This window comes from Eleutherodactylus coqui, chromosome 4 (assembly GCF_035609145.1).
Source record: "Eleutherodactylus coqui strain aEleCoq1 chromosome 4, aEleCoq1.hap1, whole genome shotgun sequence".
In the NCBI taxonomy this organism is placed as follows: domain Eukaryota; kingdom Metazoa; phylum Chordata; class Amphibia; order Anura; family Eleutherodactylidae; genus Eleutherodactylus; species Eleutherodactylus coqui.
The window spans coordinates 148,652,937-148,675,290 of NC_089840.1; the positions used below are offsets into that span (position 1 = coordinate 148,652,937).

The 22,354-nt window shown below is 42.2% G+C and overlaps 1 protein-coding gene across 1 annotated transcript in view; it reads right to left on the reverse strand.

Annotated features, from left to right (window-relative positions):
- Window positions 1-1,864: 1,864 nt before the first annotated feature.
- The window catches only part of FRS3 (fibroblast growth factor receptor substrate 3), a 54,973-nt gene continuing 34,483 nt past the window's right edge, over window positions 1,865-22,354 (reverse strand). The window contains exons 4-7 of the mRNA XM_066600286.1: window positions 21,220-21,406; window positions 19,962-20,123; window positions 10,175-10,326; window positions 1,865-8,329 (exon numbers count right to left, since the gene is read on the reverse strand). Coding sequence (XP_066456383.1) covers window positions 7,340-8,329; window positions 10,175-10,326; window positions 19,962-20,123; window positions 21,220-21,406 — 1,491 coding nt within the window. The 3' untranslated portion in view covers window positions 1,865-7,339. The remainder of the gene's footprint in view (window positions 8,330-10,174; window positions 10,327-19,961; window positions 20,124-21,219; window positions 21,407-22,354) is intronic.

Sequence of the window (22,354 nt, forward strand, 5' to 3'; positions counted from 1 at the left end):
CGGGTTGGTCCACAGTCCCACAGAGTGTTTGGCCCTATTCAACTACTGTTTTAATCCACATTATGGCAATAATCACTCAGCTAAGTAAAGAGAAAACGACAGTTCATCATTACTTTAGGGCTTAGTGTCCACAGGTGGATCGGATTTCGCAGCGGAATCGACCCTGCCCGCGGCTGAGGACACTGCGTACCTGTTCCGGGTCTTCTTCTGCATGCCTGTCTGGGTCGTCTTTTTCTTCACTGCGGATGGCTATCATAGTATTTGGCAGTGGCATGCAATCCCATCTGGTTTGCACTTAGTGGGATCATCATTTGTTTGTCTACAAGACAATGATGCCAAACACACATCCAGGCTATGCAAGGGCTATATGACCAAGAAGGAGATGGAGTGTTGTGTCAGATGACATGGCCTCCACAACAACCAGACCTTACCTCAATGGAGATGGTTTGGGATGAGTTGGACCGCAAAGTGAAGTAAAACCAGGCAACAAGTGTTCAGCACCTCTGGGAACTCCTTCAAGACTGTTGGAAAACCATTCCAGGTTGAAGCAGATTAAGACAATGTCAAGAATGAGCAAAGCAGTCATTAAAGCAAAAAAAGGCTCAGTTGAAGAATTTAAAATATAAAACATATTTTGACTTAACACTTTGTTTAATACTTAACTCCATATGGCGTTCCTTCGTAGTTTGTGTCTTCAATATGAATCTACAATGTGGAAAAAAACAAACATGAAAAACCATGAAAAGTTGTCTCCAAACCTTTAACTGGTACTGTATGTGGTTGGGGGGGAGGGTGTGTGTGTGTGTGTGTGTGTGTGTGTGTGTGTGTGTGTGTGTGTGTGTGTGTGTAAGGTTTCTCCTTGGGAAAAGCACTAAGTAGAGAGCACCACGAGGGTTAAGGAGCCTTATAGAAAAAAAAAAAAGTCTATGCAAATAAGTGATGGAATAATCCTCTACAGTGCCACCTACTGGAAAGTAATTGCCCTATGAATTAATATCTGATTTTAACAGGCTTTGCAATATGACTATCGATGTAAGCCAAACCAGACTACCCCATTTCAGACAGCTATCTCTGGGTTCCGCTTGGCTAGGTGGGAGTCCATCAATGTGAGTTTGAGGAGTATTATGTTGCAGGGCCTGTTAAAAGGTCAGATATTAACTCATAGGGTAGTTATGTTCCAAAAGGTGGCGCTGTGGTTGATTATTCCATCGCTCATTTGCATACATCATATATGGTAATTTAATTAAACTGAATGAGCTCAGCTGATCTGTCAAAAGCTGTAGAAAAGTTCCTGCGATAACTACAGAAATCTGAGCACAGCACTTGTAGTCATCTCGAGTAAAGAAATATTTACAAAAGTTATTCCATTTAAACCTATATAAACATAAAATGATGTTCAAATGTGAACTCACACGTAAACGCAAGAAAATATGCTTTTTAGGAAACATTCGGAGTTCAAGTCTCCAAATAGTGTTGACTGATCTACCAAATCAGTAGTATTTTAAAGCTCGACACCCAAATAACCAAATTATCAAATATCAGGTGTTTTTCCTTAATACAAATGACAGAGCAACTCAAACAATATATTTTGCCCTTTTCATTTGAACACGACAAAAAAGGCAATTGTACCATTTTTTTTCTTTTTAGCAAATAACGGCATTTAAACGCTAAGTCTATAGAACTTTATTCTGTTTACCCCACATAAAAATATCATCTTCATCTGGAGCACATGACCTGTGGGTGCTAATACAATACTCCTAATTTAATAGTCGGATGGTCACAACTAGCCCGCCTCGGGCTTTCCCTTAGGAAGTGATGAAGGGCAGTTGTAAAGTGCAGGTATTACCACAAGAAAACTCTCGTCTTTGAGAAAACCTTTTAATCCCATAGTAGAAACAATTACAATATGGAGATCAATAACTGCTCACAGCACACATATGTTATGCCACAATAACCTAATGACATTAACTTTGTTAGAAGCTTGTCAAACTAGTTATTTATACATTTCTCCCTTCCCGCTTTCTTACAGCTGTGTTACAGTTCCGGTTAAAGTGCGCTAAATTTCCATGACATCAGCAGAAAGAACTTCTGTTTAGAACGGCAAATGCAATGGAAATATTGTACATCAGTAAAATTACTATACTTATAGATGACCACATTACTTTTGCTCGCACAGTGAACCTGTTAAAGTATATATTATATAATACAAACATGAGTTCAACAACTTACTGAAATAAAATGGCAGCATGAAATACTCTTGTGAGTAAAATAAAAAAATAAAATTAGTCTTGACATCAGTGTAAACAGTCAGCAAAAGACCATCGTTTATAACAAGTAACCATGTAAGCTAAAAAGAAGTAAAAATACTGAACTATTGTGATATGTGCCATGAGACACCACGACTGAACACTCACAGACAAATGGTCATTAGACAGCAGGTAACAAAAATATAGCAGCAACTGCCAAATTTGGTATGTTACATCTCAAACAAGAACAAAATGGTTAATAACAAAAAGCAGTACCAAAATTAGCCCACATAATACAGTGAAGGCTTAGCTTTCAGAAATAATCTTATTCAGCATACAGCAAATTCAACTTGTAGACTTTTTATTGTTTTGGTGAAAATAAGCTACTTTTTCTGTTCATTGCTTGACTAAAATGTTGATGTTTGAGAAAGTCTCGTAAAGATTATAGATTTTAGTCAATTTTATGAAAGAAATAACTAACAAGTATATTTTAGAAACTGCCTCCCAATGCTTATAATGGGTTAACATTATGTATAGGGCTACTCGGACCCGCGGCCCCATAGTAGCGGTTACACCACAGTCTCTATTTGTACTTTATGTACATATAGGAACTCCAACAACTTGATGAGTTACAGTAAGTTTGAAGGATATACACGTAGTACACTTCCTTTAATTCGGCACACAGTCTGCAAATCCCATAAACTGTTAGATTCGAGAACCTGACCCTCCAGAGAACGGAGTGCTGAGGGAGACGTAAGTTTCCGGTCTGGTGGACTGGCTGACTAGTTCTGTGGAAAGACCACCAAAAATCTGCAGCTAATTTCAGTGAAGGCTACAGAAAGGGATCCAATCACTCACAATAAATCCATATAAGCTTTGTGTGAGTGATTGTAGCTTTTGCAGGTTTCACATATTTTATATAATTTATGAATATTCTGGATGTTTTCAGAAGTGGAGATATGTGAGATGTGTCATATAAGTAACTAGCCGATATACCCGGCTTCGCCCGAGTTAATTTGGTACTGGTGTTTATCTGGTGTTCACACGGAAAATCTTATGAAGTCGTGGTTACTTTAGAGATAGCGGTAAAACATATGTTCACCATTTTGCAACGTTTTCTGTGTTACCCAGGAAACACCACGGGGAGGTAACCATGCGACGTTTCTTTTATATAAAATGACATCAGGAAGTGAGAGAATTAGATTCCATACGTAAAATTTGGACGCTAATTCTTTTGCACTTAGAATTGAATAATCGAGTTGGGACCCATTAACTTTTCCTATTTATGACATAATCAATGCCCGTGCCAAATTTCAAGTTTCTATGACATCGGGAAGTGAGAGAATTAGATTTCGTACATAAAATGTGGACGGCAATTCTTTTGCGCTTAGAATTGAACAATCGAGGTGGGACCCATTAAGTTTTCCTATTTATGACATAATTAATGCCCGTTCGAAATTTCATGTTTCTATGACACCAAGAAGTGAGAGAATTAGATTCCGTACATAAAATTTGGACGCTAGTTCTTTTGCGCTAGAATTGAATAATCGAGTTGGGACCCATTAGCTTTTCCTATTTATGACATTCAATGCTTATGGCAAATTTCATGTTTCTATGACATTGGGAAGTGAGAGATTTAGATTATGTACGTAAAATTTAGACGCTAATTCCTTTGCGCATAGAATTAAATAATCGAGTTGGGACCCATTAGCTTTTCCTATTTATGACATAATCAATGCTCGTGCCAAATTTCACATTTCTATGACATTGGGAAGTGGGAGATTTAGATTATGTACATTAAATTTCGACGCTAATTCTTTTGCGCTAGAATTGAATAATCGAGTTGGGACCCAATTACTTTTCCTATTTTGGAGATAATCTATGCTCGCGCCAAAATTCATGTTTCTACGACATCGGGAAGTTGGAGAACTTTTGGCGAGTGAGTGAGTGAGTGAGTGAGTGAGCGAGCGAGCGAGCGAGCCAGTGAGGGCTTTCGTCTTTATATATATAGATGACAGACATTCTCTTTGTGATTGTGGTCACTAACCTCTCCAGACAACCAACCGGACAAATATAGATTACACATACTAACACTGTAGTGTCAATTTTAACCTCTGATAGTGGTAAACGGTTCCCCTCTGACACCTCCACTGGTTCTGAAGATCAATAGACTGCAAAAGTGAGAAAACCCACGGGGTGGTGATAAGATGATCAACATAGCTGCTATGAATTATAGTGCAAGGAAGCAAAAAGACAATTTACAAATGTTCCCGGCTCTTCAATCGGTTGGCCAAGGTTTTCCAGCAGGATTTAGTGATGGACATGTAGTTTGCTGAAGAGCCAACCTATGAGCAAAACCAATCTCTTATAGATTTCTGAGACTGCACACTCACTACTCCCCATCAGGGAAATTACAAAAAGATTCACAATTAACAAAAACACTATTTTTAGTGCCCAAAAGCAGGGACTAAAACCATTCTGGAACTTCCTGTGCTGTAATGAAGGTGGGTATATATTAAGACGTCTGCTAACACTTAAGGACTGTCCACCGGATACATCTATCTACCACAAAACATTGCTTCAATACACACAGGGAGAAATATCCCTCTCCTGTAAGTCACTCCACTACAGGGCCCTCCATATAGAGCTGGAATGAAAATCAAGTACAAAAAAAGCTCCATAATGGTAGCAAGAGGTTCAGCCACATTAGTATATGCGTGGGGGCTGTAACAGTGGTCTATGCTACACAACGCAGGCATCACACCCAATCACTAAAAACCATATATGCTGTCAGTTTCTCAAAAACATCAATAAAAGGCACACTTGTAATCTGCAACATTAGTGGGGAAAAAGAAGTAAAGTCTAGCCAGACAGCAGCCAAGTAACCCTCCTGAATATCCGCACAGCACCCGTCTAAGCTGGTCCGCCAGCAAAAACTCACTAATTTGGTGCAAATGAGTCGAATAGATAGATTTTCTAGCAGTGCAGCGGAGAAAGTTTTATAATTAAATCATATTTAATCCCCCTAACTTTAATGCTGCTTTGGCACGGTGGAACGAACATAACACTATTCAACTCTTCTCCCTTCTAACTTCTATCAGGATAAAGGATTGAAGCAATTTATACAAAACCCTGGTCATACTGGTGTCATTGGCGCATTCAGTCAGCTATGGTACTACGCCACTAAGCAAAATAAGAGAAGGGGAAACGTTATAATGGTATCTCTCTTAGGATCTGTGACAAACTGGATCAAAAAAAGATCCATCATGGACCCTCTAAGAAAACAGGAAAAACAAACACAGAACCCATGACCCCAATGTGAATGGGGCCTTACGCTAATGGCTTATTCACACAAACGCATTTGGGCTGCATATTATGCATGTAAAATTTGCACACTCAATTCGAAGTGAATAGGACCCATTGATTTCAATGGGTTCGTTCATGAGCGTAGTTTGCGTGTACATTTCATTTGCACAAAGACACACATCATGTTCTATTTTCGTACATATTGCACACGAATATAGCACATATAAAACGTTTAAAACTTAGTTGCCCTTTGAAATTAATGGGAGCATGCTTGCGTGCTTTTTGTGTGCGCAAATATGCATGGCACGTGCGTGCAAAAAAATATAGTAAAATATGCACACGCGTTCAAAAATGCAATATCCATCACGCAAGTTCGCCAGTGTGAAGCCGTCCTAAAACAAAACTTTTGTCAATACATATAACAGCTCTCCTTTGCCTTGGACCTGAACATTTCCCTTACTCTTTTTAAGCTAAACATTGTAAGTAACAGAAATATCCAAAGAAACACAAACTTCCATCAGCACTCGCATTCCTTCCATCAGCACTCGCATTCCTTCCATCAGCACTCGCATTCCTTCCATCAGCACTCGCATTCCTTCCATCAGCACTCGCATTCCTTCCATCTGTGTATGTCATGCTAAACGTCCACAGTAATGTACGGTACAATGTAAGTGACTTGGGTTCTAAGAGGCCCCTCGAGTTACAGAAATCCATTGCTGAAGTCACGCTGCACATTTTGGAATCCGCAGCATCCTCCATTTGTCGATTTTGAGTCTGGAATTTAGTCACTGCAATAAATGAATCCGCAGTCAAGATCTAGGTGTGCCTTTTCTGCGCCATGTGAGTGCATACCCCAATACTTTACATCTAGTCTTGGCCTCTACAAAAACCATACAGAATTATTCAAATTCTCCCCCAATGCACCTTTAAATAGTCTACAAAATCTGCTAAGGGTGCCGGATTAAAGGAATGTGCGTGTTTTTGAATTCCATCATGGCACAAGTAGAAACATTTGGCACTTTTCATTCAAGTAAATGCATACAATATTGGGCCTGTTTATATTCCCTGTAAGTATCCTTCAGGCTTTACAATAAGTCGGTTTTCCCCAAGGCTCTTATATCTCTGTATAAATGTTTATCTGTGTAAAGGACCATCATATCTCAATATTAGCACCTACACAACTAAATTCTGCAAAAAAATGCAATAAAGGGGTATATACATTATCTATTCCGTAACATGCTAACGTTCTGGTGGAATTCAGAAGAGGTACAAGGTTCAAAACCAGTAATGCACGTTGGTCAAGAAAAGTGACCTTAAGTGTCTGCTCTAAAGCAGCACTAAACTCTGTAGGGCACCATAAGGCATGGAATGTTTATAAAAATAAATAGAAAAAAATAAGTTAAGTTAATAAATTAATCTGCAATGAAATGTTATCTACAAAAGCAACAGTAATTTTAAAAAAAAGAAAAGAAAAAAACACCTCATCATCAAAGAGCATTTTCATCAAGATGCCAGCACGGGCATTGCCGTCAGTCAAATGCACACAAAATAAATAAAAATAAAATATTCTTTGCGGCAGCCATTATTTTTTTTCATCCCATTCTGGAAAGCTAGCTTTCACATTCTATGGAGTTTAAGAAAGTTTGGACTGCAGGGGGCAAAGAATTTGACAAGTCCACAGTAGAAGGAGGAGCCTAAAGTGGAAATTGAAATAAAAGCCAAGGTAACAGCTGTAGAGATGGCTTTTAGAAAAGATCAGAAGAAAATGGTGTTCGGGCAAGTAGCTTTCACAGAGGAAGGTCCGTGCTGTTGTGCCGGGTTTTTCTAGAGGTGCCATCATCTCTAGGCATAGCTCTCTGTAGGCTGGACATCGCAGCTGTCTTTTTAAGGTCAATGACAGCATAAGAGTCCGCACGGCGTGGCGGGTGATTTGGAGCGGGTGTGCAGGTTATCTGAGGAATCTGCCTCCCTTTTCCTTCATTCTTCCCCTCCAGCTCCACTTGAATATAGTTGAGTTGCCTCTGCTCTGTGCGTGGCCTTCTGAAGTCAAAGTTGAATACGTTGGGTTGACAGCTCCTGCGTGGTTGGCAATCTGGTCGATGATGATGATGCCCACCACATGCAGTAACACTCTCTGCATTCATGTAGTTTTGCACAGGGTCATCATGGTATCCATTAAGAGATGGTGTCATGGCATCAGTGGAATCATCTTCTTCATCCTCATCCTCCTCATCTTCATCATGTTGCAGGGACTGACACTCCCAGACCGGAGGTAGTGGGGGTAGGTTCTCGTAGTGTAACATTGCCGTCCTGCGGTGTGAACAACTGCTGTATGGCAGCCCCTCGGTTGACAATTTGAGATTCCTGCTTGCAGTACCTCTTCGAAGAGCAATGCTTCCTGATGGTACTAAGCCATTGATATTTTCATAGGCACACTTGTGTGAAGCCCACTGATCCTTACACTCGTTATTATTGTTATGTGGAGGCAAGTGCTCTCTCTCCCCAGCGCAGACGTGGCCTTGACAATCCCGATGGTGCCGGCAAAAGCTTTCTCCCCTCAAAGGCAGTCGTCTGTAGGCTGGAGCTGGACCAAGTACAAACTTCACTTCACCAGGCTGCAGAAATACCTGTGGATTACGCTCTTCCATGGAACAACCAGGGCCCAGCATATGCCTTGGTGGATCATGGTACGGTGCATGTGCCTCAGGTAAGGAGTGCATGCAATGGCGACCACCCATCTCCTCTTCCCCACTAGCCGTATTCACATAGGTATGAGACTGGGGAAAAAAATAGTTTTATGATGAGATATCTTATGCCTTTACTATGATCTTATAACATTATCTTCACTTATTTCTGAAAAGTGTATTGCACTCAGATACCACTTAAAGGGGTTGTCTAAGGATTTAAACTTATACCCTGTTCACAGGGATATGACTACAGCAGTGGATAGGAGCCCATCATTCTCAAGATAGTAGGGGTCCCAGAGGTTGGATCTCCACCCACAGGATAGGGGGAAGTTTAAATCTTGGGACAGCCCCTTTAATTTCAAACAGTAATATTAAGTTGATGGCAAAATATTAATAGTTGCAATATAACTCAAAAGGAAACAGAGTATCTAGAATGAGATTTAGACAAAGCAGAAGCCTAAGGGCGGACTCGCATGCAGTATGCAGAGAATAGAACCCACCGATTTCAATGGCTTCATCCTCACTCCTCGTTTTTGCATGTGCATTCCGCGTGAATGAAGGAAAATGCAGCATGCACCATTTTTTTGTGCATTTACAAAGCAAAGACCCCATAGAAGTCACCCAATATGCTGTGCTACCATGTGCATTTTTGCGTATATGTCTGTGTGAGTCTGGCCTAAAGACTTTCTTCAGTAGGACATGTAAAAAGTGGCCAGGCCTAAAGACTGATCGGTGCTTCTAACAAGTGTAAGACTGCGACACACATATAGTTATTGAAAAGGCAAAAGTGGATCCAAAAGGAATTGTAAGCCTATGCTCACATGTAGCAGATTTTGCCAAAGGATTTTGGTGTGGATTTAATCCCCTGGTTTGAAGAGGTGAAATCTGTGCTGAAGCTCCACAGCAGAAAATTGACAAATTAAAATTCCACACTGCAAGTCAATCGATGTTGTGGATATATTTTCTGCTGCATGTGGGTGAGAATTCTCGCTACATGCTGGTACGGTAATAGGCTGCAGATATGACTCAATGACCCCTGTTGGAGACAGCTCTAGGCATGTTCTGGGCAATGGTCATTGTGCAGGAAGAGGGAGGTGGTGAGCTGTTTCTATCCCCTATTGTCAGTAGTGTGATCCTGCATTATTTGTCCCCATTTATATAATAGAGGGGCTATCTTTCAATGCAATTATGCCTTTGATAATAATGAGATGACTATGAAAAGTGATATCTACAGGAAGGGTCAGGAATATGTGTGCGGCTCAGTGGGCAGAGTAAAAAAGTACAGCATTTTAGAATAAATATATTTTTTTAAATATAGACAATGAAAATGAAAAAAAAAAATGCCATCAAAATCCCCAAACTAAGATTTATAATAACTGTCTATTTTCCGACAGTACATTCCCTTTAAAGCTGGACAGACAGCCAATAGATGCAGTGTACAAGGTTGCTCCAGGTCTCTGAACAGCAGAATGATAAACTCCAGGTTTTCTGCTCTAGTATGACAAAGGCATGTGGGCAGAATTGTATCCATGTGTGTAAGAAAGCTGTATGATTAAGTCTTTAAAAATATGTACAAATTTTAAAAAGTGGAGCATCCTTCCAAGCACTTAAGAAGGGCAGCAGTCAGCTCCTATAAAGCCCCTAAATCTAAAGTTAAGAGCTCCTAGAGAAAAAAAGAAAAAAAAAAGATCGCTGGGCCAGGGAATATAATTTTAGACATATCTCCCACCCTGTTCACCCATACAAGGTAGTTATTATGTGCGCATGCTCATGGAGTTTGCTGCATCCAACGAGCCGCAACTTTGTGGGTGCACTGCAAGGAATCAGGAAGGAAAGTGTAAAAACCACATCCTCAGAGTCGGCACCCCTCCACCTGTGAGCCCATAACTTTATGGGGGCTCTTAGGAGTGGACAGATTCCCAGTTGTCTAGATACCTGGTCATCTGGAGTCATCAGGCCATGCGCAGAATCCTCAGCAACAGTCTGGTGCCTCAGGTTTCCCATTGATGGGTGACATGCTGAAGGGTAGGAGGGTCCATCACGTGGAAAATTGTGAAATCCATTGGGAAACCCGGTGTATCCTAAAGCTTAATGAAGGGCATGAAAAAAAAAATAATGTAATTAAAATATACTTACTGCATATATTTGTCTTATGGCTCACTCACACGGGCTTATGTGTTCTATGTATTTTTCTCACACGTAAAATACAAAGTACACAGAAAATATACATGGACATTCGCAATTGCTGTGTATATTAAAAGCCCCAGGTGTGAGTGGGCCGCTAGAAATCAATGTGCTTTCAGCACTGCGTAATACGTGGGACACATACACCCGTGTGAGCGAGTCCTTAATCTAGAAGCATGCGACTTAGAAGAGGTTAAACAGGCTGACTCACTATTGGTCTATTGTAAATTAAAGATACTCCCCTCCTTCCAGCTCTCCAGGACACAGCCAAGCCAGCATGTACGTCCGGCGGAAGACAGGTGCACGCTGCGGCCAGAGGTCACAATGCCACCATCCGATCTCCTGGCATCATCGCTATCATTTAGGGGGCGCCATGATGCAAAGAGCTCAGAACATTGACACTGCAATAGCTGATTGGCAGCAGCGATCACCTGACTTCCACCCGACGTACATATCGGGAGCCGGAGCTGCCCATCGAAATAAATGGAGGTTTAGTGCTACATATTTCTCGCACGCACACAATATGCAGCAAAAAAGTTGCTTGTTTGTGAGTGGCCTAAATCAATCACTAAACTGTTAAAGGGGTTGTCTCGCGGCAGCAAGTGGGGTTATACACTTCTGTATGGCCACATTAATGCACTTTGTAATATACATCGTGCATTAATTATGAGCCATACAGAAGTTATTCACTTACCTGCTCCGTTGCTAGCGTCCCCGTCGCCATGGATCCGTCTAAATTCGCTGTCTTCTGGCGTTTTTAGACGCGCTTGCGCAGTCCGGTCTTCTGCCTGGTGAGTGGGGCGGCTCGTGCCGGAGAGCTGGTCCCGCGTCGTCATCGTAGCTCCGCCCCGTCACGTGTGCCGATTCCAGCCAATCAGGAGGCTGGAATCGGCAATGGACCGCACAGAGCCCACGGTGCACCATGGGAGAAGACCCGCGGTGCATCGTGGGTGAAGATCCCGGCGGCCATCTTGGAGAAAGAAGAAAGAAGTCGTCACAGAGCGGGGATTCGGGTAAGTAATATATATATATATATTTATTTATTTATTTTTTTATTTATTTATTTTTTTAACCCATCCTTTGGGTTTGTCTTGCGCCGAACGGGGGGCCTATTGAAAAAAAAAAAAAAACCGTTTCGGCGCGAGACAACCCCTTTAAGTGTGTCACAGCCTTGCTTAATACAAGGTGAACATGTCACTGTACTCAAAGAACCAATATAGCACAAACTTAAACCGTATGGAATGCAACCATTGACAGGAGCGTAAAGCTATATGGAACATAATAGAAGGATGGCAACAGTAGCGTTAACCAAGAGGACTAGTTTTGAATAAACTAGTTACCAGCGGCCACCTAGTGGCCTTTTTAGCCTTGCATGTTGGGGGTTTTTTTGCCCTGATTTTTTAAGACTTCCCTATTAGAGGTGTTCCCTCAAAGTTTGGCTCCGTGTTCAGAGCAACAGAGCTGTCTCGACCTGTGATTACTCCACTAATGTTTCCGTGGCCTATGGGTACCTTGAACATCAATCACTATTTTTCACCACCAGGCAGCTGAATTCCCTCAGAACCTGAGATTCCAATGCTTCTCCCAGTTTCATGCCTTCGCTTACAGCAGTCTGTGATGCGGACTCATAGCCAGTCACTGCCTTCACGTGATTATGTGGTCTACTTTCTCTTGTGCCCTGTTACTCAGCGTTTTCCAACTTAAACACCCATACCCTGCCTTTTTTTCTTTTTCTTCTTCTCCCCTCCTATTTCTACCTCCCTTCTTTTGTTTCCTACCTTCTTTCTTCTCTCTCGAGTAGCACACCTGTTGGTCTTCAAATTTTACTAACATAAAAATGGCATTGTTTTTCTACTGCATTGAGAGGTGCATGTCTTTTTTTCCTGATATACAGTGGATATAACAAGTCTACACAACCCTGTTAAAATGTCATGTTTTAGTCATATTAAAAAAAAATCCGACCAAGATGGGGTAAAATCAGAATCACTTTAAATGATGGCAGATGTGTACTAACTACAACAATTTAACATTTAGTTAAATTTGATTGGCTAAATCGGAACACAACCAAATCCCCAAATAGAACATAAATCTTTCTTCTCTTCATGTCTCTATGCTGAGATCCCTCCCCTCCCCCGAAGAAGTGCCGTTAGGGCTCTCCTCTGTCCCTTTGTCTTGGGCTTTGACCAATTCACATAAGTCTTTTCAGCTTTCTATATTCTGTACGGTCAGTCGCTTCCCATAATGTACGAGGCCTTAATTTGCCTCATAAGTGTACCAACGCTATTAGTTATCATAGCTTACATGCCAATGAAGTGTATATGCAAGAGACTCATTTTTCTGCAACTTCTGCCCGAAAGTACCTGGCATCCTTCTATACGTTTATATAGCCAAGGCCTTAGATAGAACCAGGGGAGTGATTTGCTACTGGCGGGCATGCTTTTTCCTCTATCCTTCTGCGTTTCACTTTTTGTTTGCTGCTAGTTGCTTATTGGATACCTGGAGGGAGTCCCACCCCACTATTAGGGATTACATCTTCCTACCCAGGCACCAACTGTTCATTAAGATTGACCATATCTTGGTTCACCTGGTGTTTTTGCCTAATATGCAGTCAGTCTCCATCCTCTTTGTTCCATGGTTGGTCCATAATCCTATTCAACTCACCGGCACCTCTATTCACACGTGACCCTGTGTCGCGAATTGGGTGCTAAATTACTCACTCTTGTCTTTTCCTAAAGTTTCTTCGGTCTTGGAGGCAGTATTAAAGGAATCATTTTGCCATTAACGAACCTTACTTCTCCTCAGTTTCTCTTTGGAAAGCCCATAAAACAGTCCTATGCTGATTATTAATCTGGGATGTGGCAATCAGAAAGATAGAGCAACAAGCCACACAATCTCGATTGGAACTTCAAATAAGTCATTTAGAAACTCCGCTGAAACAAGCTTTCACCCCTCAGGTGTGTGAGGCGTTAGAAAGAGCCCGTAGGGAACTTGACTTATTCTTGACAAAGAAGGTGGAGCAGGCTATATGCTGGGCTCAACAGCGCCATTACACTTAAATAAATGTTAACTTCCGCTTGGCTCACAGCCTCAGATATTATGTTTTCACGTACCCCCTGCTTCTGTTACATACGAGTACTGGCCAGGCGTCTTCTAATCCCGATACGTTGGCATGGGAGTCCAGCATAATTTAAGACAGTTCTACTCAGAGCAGGCACCATCTAATTTAGTGGCAGCCCGGGAGTTTCAATCCACTGTCCCCTTGCCTGCTAAGCCTGACACATTAGTTGCCGTACTAGATCAGAAGATTCTACAAGAGGAGGTCATGAAAGACCAGGCTCAGATGGCTTAACGGCTGTACGCTAAAAAAAACATGCTCCTATCTTGTCTGGTCCGCTCAATAAGTTTTTTTAAATTCCCTTCGGAACGGTTAATTCCCCAATAGCACTACGTTCACTGCAGCCATCTCTATGATGCCAAATCCTAAGAGTGACCACCCTGTATCTTTAATAAACGTAGGCATTAAGATTTTAGCTAAAATCAAAATGCCCGAATGCTGCCCTGAGGCAGTTAATTCACAGAAATCGAGTGGGCTTTTGTGCTACTGCATCAGACTTCTGACAATGTGTAGTGGGCATCTGCAAACAAAGGGGCCTGTATGCTATGTTTCTTTCACTGGCTATTAGAACCATGGTACTGTATCAAAGGCTTTTTTACCATTTTGAGGTGTTGGATAGGTGAGACTTCCCTCTGCAGTTTGTCACCTGGTCAATAGTGGGTTTTCTTCAGACTTCTTCCCAATTAGCTGGGGTACCCAGCAGAGTTGCCCCCTCTCCCTCCTACTCATCCTCGCTCTTGAGCAGTTCAATTCAAGGTGTAAAGATTGCTTCTCTACATCCCTCTTTGTGGACAACATCTTGCTAATCCTTCCTTCTCTGCTTCAGACTTCTTACAACTTGGGGTCAATATCTGTCTGAATAGTTAATCATTCCAAATTGTATGCATTGAACATAATGTTGCCTTCCCCAACAGTCACCAATCTAAAGAGGAGCATTCCTTTCCAGTGGGCTGCAGGCCACCTAGACTACCTGGGCAATCGCCTAACCAATGGAGGTGGGTACATTGGCTTCAGCTAATTATCTCAGTATGTTACATTACCTTCATTCTATGCTGGAAGACAGGGGCAAATATCCACCCGTTACGGTGGCTTTGCATACATCTGTCCGGCTGTATTCAGCTTTGAGGTTGTACTGTTGGCATCCTTCCTATCTACCCAGGGGCAAGTATCCCCATCTCCCGTTTGGGCTGAGTACACATGTTGAAAATTGAATTTTTGACCAAATTATTGAATTTTTTTCACATGCTGCCAGTTCCTCAACACTACCTTAAGATATTTCAGAGATTAGTTACCTCATTTATCTGGAAGGGGAGTGCTCCCAAAGTCAATAATCTCACCTTACAGGGGTACTAGTCCAAAGGATTGTTGGGAGTGCCCAATATAACTAAGAATTATTAAGTGGCCAAGGTAGCACCTTTGTCCCTTTATCTTGCTACTATAGAGCTTCCCTGTAGATTTCATTGGAGGCCCTAGAAAGTCAATCGCTCCTGTTGGGTGAACTGCTGCGGCTTCTGCCATCCCAGAGATTGTTTATCGACAATTCATTCTATCGCATTCACTTAGTGTGTGGGACGCAGTCAAGTACTCTGCAGGGCTGATCTCCCAGTTTCTCCCTATGGCCCAGAATGAAGTAATGTTCAGGGTTAGAATCTTCTGGTCTTTTTACTGATGGATGGCTGCAAGACTCACTAGAATGTGTCAGTTTTTGCACCCTTTGAGAATTAAAGTTTTGCCTGTTTTTCAAGAAAAATATTCTCTGCCCAGCTGAGAACTTCTTCAGGATTTGCAAATACAGGATTTTCTCTCATCTCTTATGAGACATGGTGCTGTACCCTTCCATTCCACATAGTTTGAGTCAAGTTGCCTTCAACACTTGCGCTCTCCTAGGCTTATCTCTTGTATACGACTGCCTTACCCAAATTCAGCCTTGCCATAGTTTGTCATAAGTTTGTAATTGGGAGGCTGTTCTCAGCAAGGAGCTTACAGAGGCTCAATGGTCTCAGATTTGGGACTTGTGTTCTACAGGCTTGCTGAATACCTTGATGTTGGAAACAAATGTCAAAGTCCTCATAAGAGGGTTCTTGACTCCAGTTCATATAGCTAGTTGCAGTCCCAGGTTATTCTGCTAAATGTTTTCGAGGAGGTCAGGTACCTAGAAATATGCATTATATTTGGTGGCTTTGCATTCATGTATACTTCTTTATTCTTACAGGTTGTAATCTGGCCAACAACCCACGGGAGGCCCTGTTGCACAAGAAAATCCAATTGGTGCCTTGTCATTCGAGTACCCTCATCTTGTTTATCTTTTTAGCTGTCAAGCTATAGCTGCCTCCTAGCATAAACCTTTCTCTCCCCTGTAATTTCCCTTCCCTCTTTCCACGATTTTTCTGTCTTTTCCTCTCCGCCTTCGTACTCCTCCCTCTTATTTTACATTTCCCTTTACTAATGTATAAGGCCTCATGTCCACGAGGAAAATCAGGCCCGCTACGGATTCTCCATGTAGAATCCGTAGCGGGTCCCTCCTGCCCCGCGGACATGAGCGCTTAAAATAAGAATTAACTTACTTCTCGCCCGCTCCGGATCTTCCCTTCGCCGCGGCTTCATCTTCTCTCGGTCGCGGCCGGATCTTCTTTCTTCGGCCCGGCGGATGTGCATTGCACGTCGGTTGCGTGCCGCGCGCATGCGCCGGCCCGAAGAAAAAAGATCCGGCCGCGACCGAGAGAAGATGAAGCCGCGGCGAAGGGAAGATCCGGAGCAGCTGAGTATATTCTTATTTTAGGTCTCCTGCAGATCCGGACGGCTTCCATAGGCTTCAATAGAAGCCTGCGGGAGCCATCCCCGCGGGAGACTCGCACAAAAATGGAGCATGGTCCAAATTTTTTCATGCTCCATTTTTAAAAAAAAAAATCACTTTTATTGACCATCCGCGGGTATTTACCTACCCGCGGGTGGTCAATGCATCCCTATGGGATGCGGATCCGCAGGCAGGAGAAGAGTTAAAATCCGCTGCAGATTTTAATTCTTCTTTTGCCTGTGGACATGAGGCCTAAGGGTTCTCTCTGTGGAATGCAAGAGGGGCCACAGTTCTTACACCCCCAAAGCAACACAGAGGATCAGTTATTTTATTTGTCTTGTCAAGGGGTCAGTTACTTAATCTGCATCCTGCAGTTGGGTCTTTTATCTTTTTGTTTACTGCGTGTAGAATGACCCTTATTCAGATATAATACAGTACATCACATTGAGATACCTGAATTTCTTTCCTGCAAGTTGTCAGCCTGTTGTGCACCCTCTCTTAATATGTTCTTTATCTTCTACTGTTGTGCCATTTTCAGGTCGGTTCTAAAGATGCACATTTACTATTGCTATGCTGAAAGGCCCATTTACACGTAAAGATAATCTTTCAAACTATTGAAAGATTGAAAGTTTTAGCAATCATTTTACATAAAGTGTTAATGTCCATTAACACTATCATCTTCATTTGTGTGTAAAAGTGCCTCTGGGAGCGGTTTGCAGAGACCAGCATGTGGGCTGGGCTTGGCACACAGCTGCATTGTTCTCGCAGGGGCTGCCTATAGAATAGAAAGTAATCTCCTGTCTCGCGCGGAGAACATTGTGGGGTCTGTTCAGAGATACTTTATCTCTCTGCTGCTGAACAATGGATTTTAAGTTCAATGTAAAATCATTGTTCATAGGAAAAGTGCATGATGGCGGTGTTTACACACAACGATTATTGCTCATCTACGGTCGTTTTAACACATTTTGAGCGATAATTGTTGCATGTAAACGGGAGTTAACAGTGATAGTATTTTTCCTTTTCCCATGCGCCTCCTTTTCCCATTGCACTGCATTGTTGTTCCCAAGCTGGGAATTGATGGAAACTTTGTAAAATACAATAAAACTTCTAAGTTTAAAAAAACAAAAATGCAAAAGTTCTCACACAGCCCCATCGACATGGCGGCAGAAAGCAATTGGAAAGAAAAAACCTCAACAACCACCATATAAATTTGCTATTGATGTAATCATACTAACCCACAGAATAAAGACATGTCATTTTTACCACATCATGAATGCTGTAAAAAATAGAACCCCTACAGAATGATGCAAGTGCATTTTTCTCCCCATTTCGCCTCAGACATGTTTTTTGTTAGTCTTCCAATATATTATATGGTACAGAAAACGGTACCATTGAAAAATACCACAAGGCTTCATGTAGTTATCATCCAAAAAATAAAGTTATTGTAGTGTAACTACCAGAATGGCAGAATAGGGCCTAGACGCCTTGGTCATGAAAGTGTTAAGGTAAAAAATAAAAATACCCCCCAAAACATGTCCATAGCCTTTAAGGTTTTTTTCTAGGAGTTAAGGTTTTCTGTGCTTAATACACTTTAATTGAGCACCTTTTTGTCTATTTTCTTCGTCTGGCACCTGATATTTGTGGTTCTGGTGGCTTGTGCTCCTAGCATTCACTGTTCAGGACACGCCAGTGGTTCAGTCCTAGACTACATTTTCCTCTTCATTACTTGCTTTCCCTTCACCTCCTAAGGCTACATATACATGGGCGAGCGCAATATCGGCCCAAGAGACTGTTATAATATCACGCTTGTCAACTAGCGTTTTATAAGTGGATGCTAGATGTTTTTCATGCAAAAATTTCTCACATTACTTCTGTGAAATTTCCGATCCTCCAGCGTTTGTTTCACATTTGTCGAAGGATCAGCTACCGTTTCCCATTGACTTTAATGATAAACATCACATGGTATTCATCGCACATTGCACGACATGCAATATGTTTGACTGTTCCATTAAAAACAATGGGCGATGTATCTATGGGACGCAGAAAAAAAATTGGACATGCAGCGATTTTCTGCCTCCCAGCATCACTCATTTGTATGACTCCATTCAAAGGAATGGAGTTCATATTAGCACAAGTTTTGTGCATCACACAAAACTCACATGAGATTTACGCTCGTGTGAATGTCGCCTAACTCATTCACAACCGGCCCCCTCCACAGCTGTCATGTACATGATGGGATCAAGTGCTGGCTGCGATGTGTTTTACCTATGTATGCACAGTTAAAGCCTGCAGATGTATGCGACATTAACGATAATAAGCTGCTGAACACAAAATTGAGCAGTCAAGATCATTTGAAGCATGTACAGCATGAGATCTGCAGTCTCATCACAACAGTGAGTATGGGGTCACATGAGCAGCGGTATAATCACCCAATCAGTGAGTTTATCAAAATGGAATCACTTTACAAACTTTGATCAGTGCTTTGGGGACTTTTATTTTTGTTCACTGAAATGGATGTTATTTTGGCTGAAACGCAGTTTTGCAATTGGGTTTTATTAAAATTTTTAGCTTACCGTATATACTCGAGTATTAGCCAATCCGAGTATAAGCCGAGTCGATAAGTTTTACCACAAAAAACTGGTAAAACTTATTGACTCAAGTATAAGCCTAGCTATACTCGAGTATATACTAGGTAAAGAAAAAATGCAATACTCCCCTCCCAGCCTGCGTCTGCGTCCCCAGCGGTGCGGCAAGCTGCTTGAGAAATCTCCGCGCTCGGCTTTGAATTCCCCCGCCGTCAGCGCTGCGTAAGTGCTGTGATTGGATCGAGCACCAGCCAATTACAGCCGGCGCTTGATAAACCAATCACAGTCATTCAGTGATATCATCCACTGAATGGCTGTGAATGACTGAGCGCTGGCTGTGATTGGCTGGTGCTCGATCCAATCACAGCGCTTTCCTACAGAGCACTGACGGCGGGGGAATTCAAAGCTGAGCAGGGAGATGACAGCGGGAGAATTCTAAAGCAGCTTGCTGCACCGCCGGGGAGAGCATCGCGCCGGGACACAGTCGCCAGCTGGGAGGTGTGTATTGCGGATTTTTGGTTGTTTTTTTTTTTTTTACCTCACTCGAGTATAAGCCGAGGGGGGCTTTTTCAGCATAAAAAAAATGTGCTGAAAAACTAGGCTTATACTGGAGTATATATGGTACTTATCTTTGTCATCCTCTATGTCTCAAAGCATACAAATAACTGCAGAAAACTAGGAAATCTGTTGAATAAGCAGCTCAGGCTTCTGATTTATGACCAAATCAAAGTTTCTCAGCTTCAGAGGTTTACTCACCTTTAAAACCTTCAAAAGCAACAAAACCCACCTCTTCCAAAAAGCTACAGTATCACTGCTGCCACTACAACACAACCTGATCATCTACCCTTACCGATTGTCTTTTCCCCCTCTACCCTCGTAGATTATAAGCTCTCGTGGGCAGGGTCCTGTCTACCTCTGTACCAGATTGTCACTCATTTAGTTTTGTCCACTTGTTTTCTCTTCTCATACAGTATGTATTTCACCATGAAACTAATGGCATTTTAAAATAGTCAATAACGTGCTTTCATATGCACTTGTACATACCTCCAGGGGTCTGTGGGGTTCGAGGCATCTCCATTTCAGCTGGGTGGCCGGTCCTTGTGATCATGACTGGTTCTTCAACAACACTGATGCTGTTACGCTGCATTTGTTCCTGCAACAGGTTGAAAATTTCTTCAGCCCGGGAGCACTTGAATGCAAATATCCCTGAGAGGGAAACAAGGAACAAAAAAGAAAGTCAGTAACAGGAGAAAAACACAAAATCTTGGAGACTTATAGAAGGAATATTTTGAATCTGAATATTCACTATTTTCAACCCTCCTAATTCAATCACTTCAAGCAAGACTTTCTTTTGAATGGCAAATAGTCATTTCCATAAAATGGATTCTTCAGTCCCACCAAAACTGCTGGCATGTCCCTACCCCGTTTCCCCAAAAATAAGGCAGTGTCTTATATTCATTTTTGCTCCCAAATATGCGCTAGGTCTTATTTTCAGGGGATGTCTTATTTTTCCATGAAGAAAAATTTACATTTATTGTTGAACAAAAAATGAACATTTATATACTGTACAGTAGTTGTCATCACAAACCAGCATAACCAGACAAACTGTGAATCCTATCAAGCATTTCTTGCTACTACCATTATTTCCAATCTATGGTACATTTACCAATCCCGATATTTATGAACACAAAGCAAGGTTTATTCTAGGACAGTCATGGCATCATCTTCTGGAACATCATCATAACAATCCAAACCCTGAATTTCCTGGTTATGACTCCATTTCTTTCAGAATCATTGGCCCAAATTTCTCATGTCTAGCAATAGCACTGTCCTTGAATGAGTACTTCTTGTCTTGCCTGACTCACACACAGGGCTACAAGAAATAAGGGCTGTAAAGTACCTGGCTCCCACACACTTTTTGGAGACTGTAACGACCACCCAAAGCAGTTCCTGGATTACTTGTACAGTAGGGACGTTATTGCAGCTTCCGGCCACTAGGGGGAGCTCATCACAGCAGACTCGCACAGCAGGGACAGAGCTAGGTCTTACTTTCGGGGGAGGCCTTATATTTAGCACTTCAGTAAAACCTCTACTAGGTCTTATTTTCAGCATGCCGCATGCCGCGATTTGAGTCCCACGAGCGGAGAACCGCTATGATTCTCCACTCGTGGACATGGGACTGCGCTTTCGTTAGCAACACGATGAAAAGCGTACACTGCGTTACTCGTGGCCAGATTATTGCCGCGAGTAATGCAATGCACAATCGTCCGTGGACAGGAGCTAAATTGAGTTTCAAACATACCTTGGCCAGTTTGACAACGCCGCCCACTTTCAAAGGAGAAGAGGTTAGAGTCATATCCGTACCGCCGCAGACAGAGGTATGGCCACCTCACAGCATCCCGCTTCCTGGTGTGTAAAACCAGCTCCGTCTGCGTTAGCTCCATAATCCCAGAGCCCAGCTCCGTCCCCTCATCATCCACATTGGTGACCTGCAAGAAAATTAATATCTTTCATTTTAAGAAGGAGCTTCTTTTTTGGTTTCATATACCCCCATTCCCTCATATTATCTGTCTCCTACATCTTGCCAACATAAATTTGGTTGGACAGCAATAAGTATGGGATAAATAAAAGGGCGTATAACTGCAGTCCCTTACCACACAAGGCTTGGTTGTAACCAGGAAGACATACAGGTCTGCCTAAGAGCTACAGACACAAAATAGTATAATTTTTTGGAAAGTTCCATAACTCCATTAAAGGCATCAAAGTTATAGCAAACTATCTATAGTTACCATAGCTTTCGGACTAGAAGATGCATTTTTTAGCAAGAAAAAAAATTGATAATAAAGTGCAGTGTCCTATAGCTGGAAGTCAAGACTGGCAGAGCTCAGGCAGCTGGGAGTCGCTGAAAGCATGGTGACCTACCTCCATATTAGAGCCTGCCCACCTACTTTACATCCTTCCTCCAGGAATACTTGGTGGACAAGCATCAATTTAAATCTGAGACTGGTGTCCCAGATTATAAATTTATTATTTAGAGCCTTTGTGATCAGCAGGTACTGTGTGTCACTGTGCCCGACTCATTAGGCTGCAGCTCAAGGCGTCTTGAAGGGAGAGTTCAGGGATACTGGAGGAAGAATATGGGAAGCTTGATAATAGTTGCTGGGGTGATAATAAGTGGGAGGGGGGGCGGAAGGTGGAATGGGGGGAGGGGCGGCTGGCAGCAGTGGAGGAGGAACGGGCAGCAATGCAGTGACAAAAAAGATCAAAATCAACAAATCGCTGGGCCCAGATGGAATACACCCAAGGTTTCTATTGAGACCGGGGTTGTACCACTGGATTGGCGCATTGCCAATGTGGTTACAATATACAAAAAAGTGTCAAGAAGAAAGCCTGGTAACTACAGACCGGTAAGTCTCACTTCAATTGGAAAAATATTT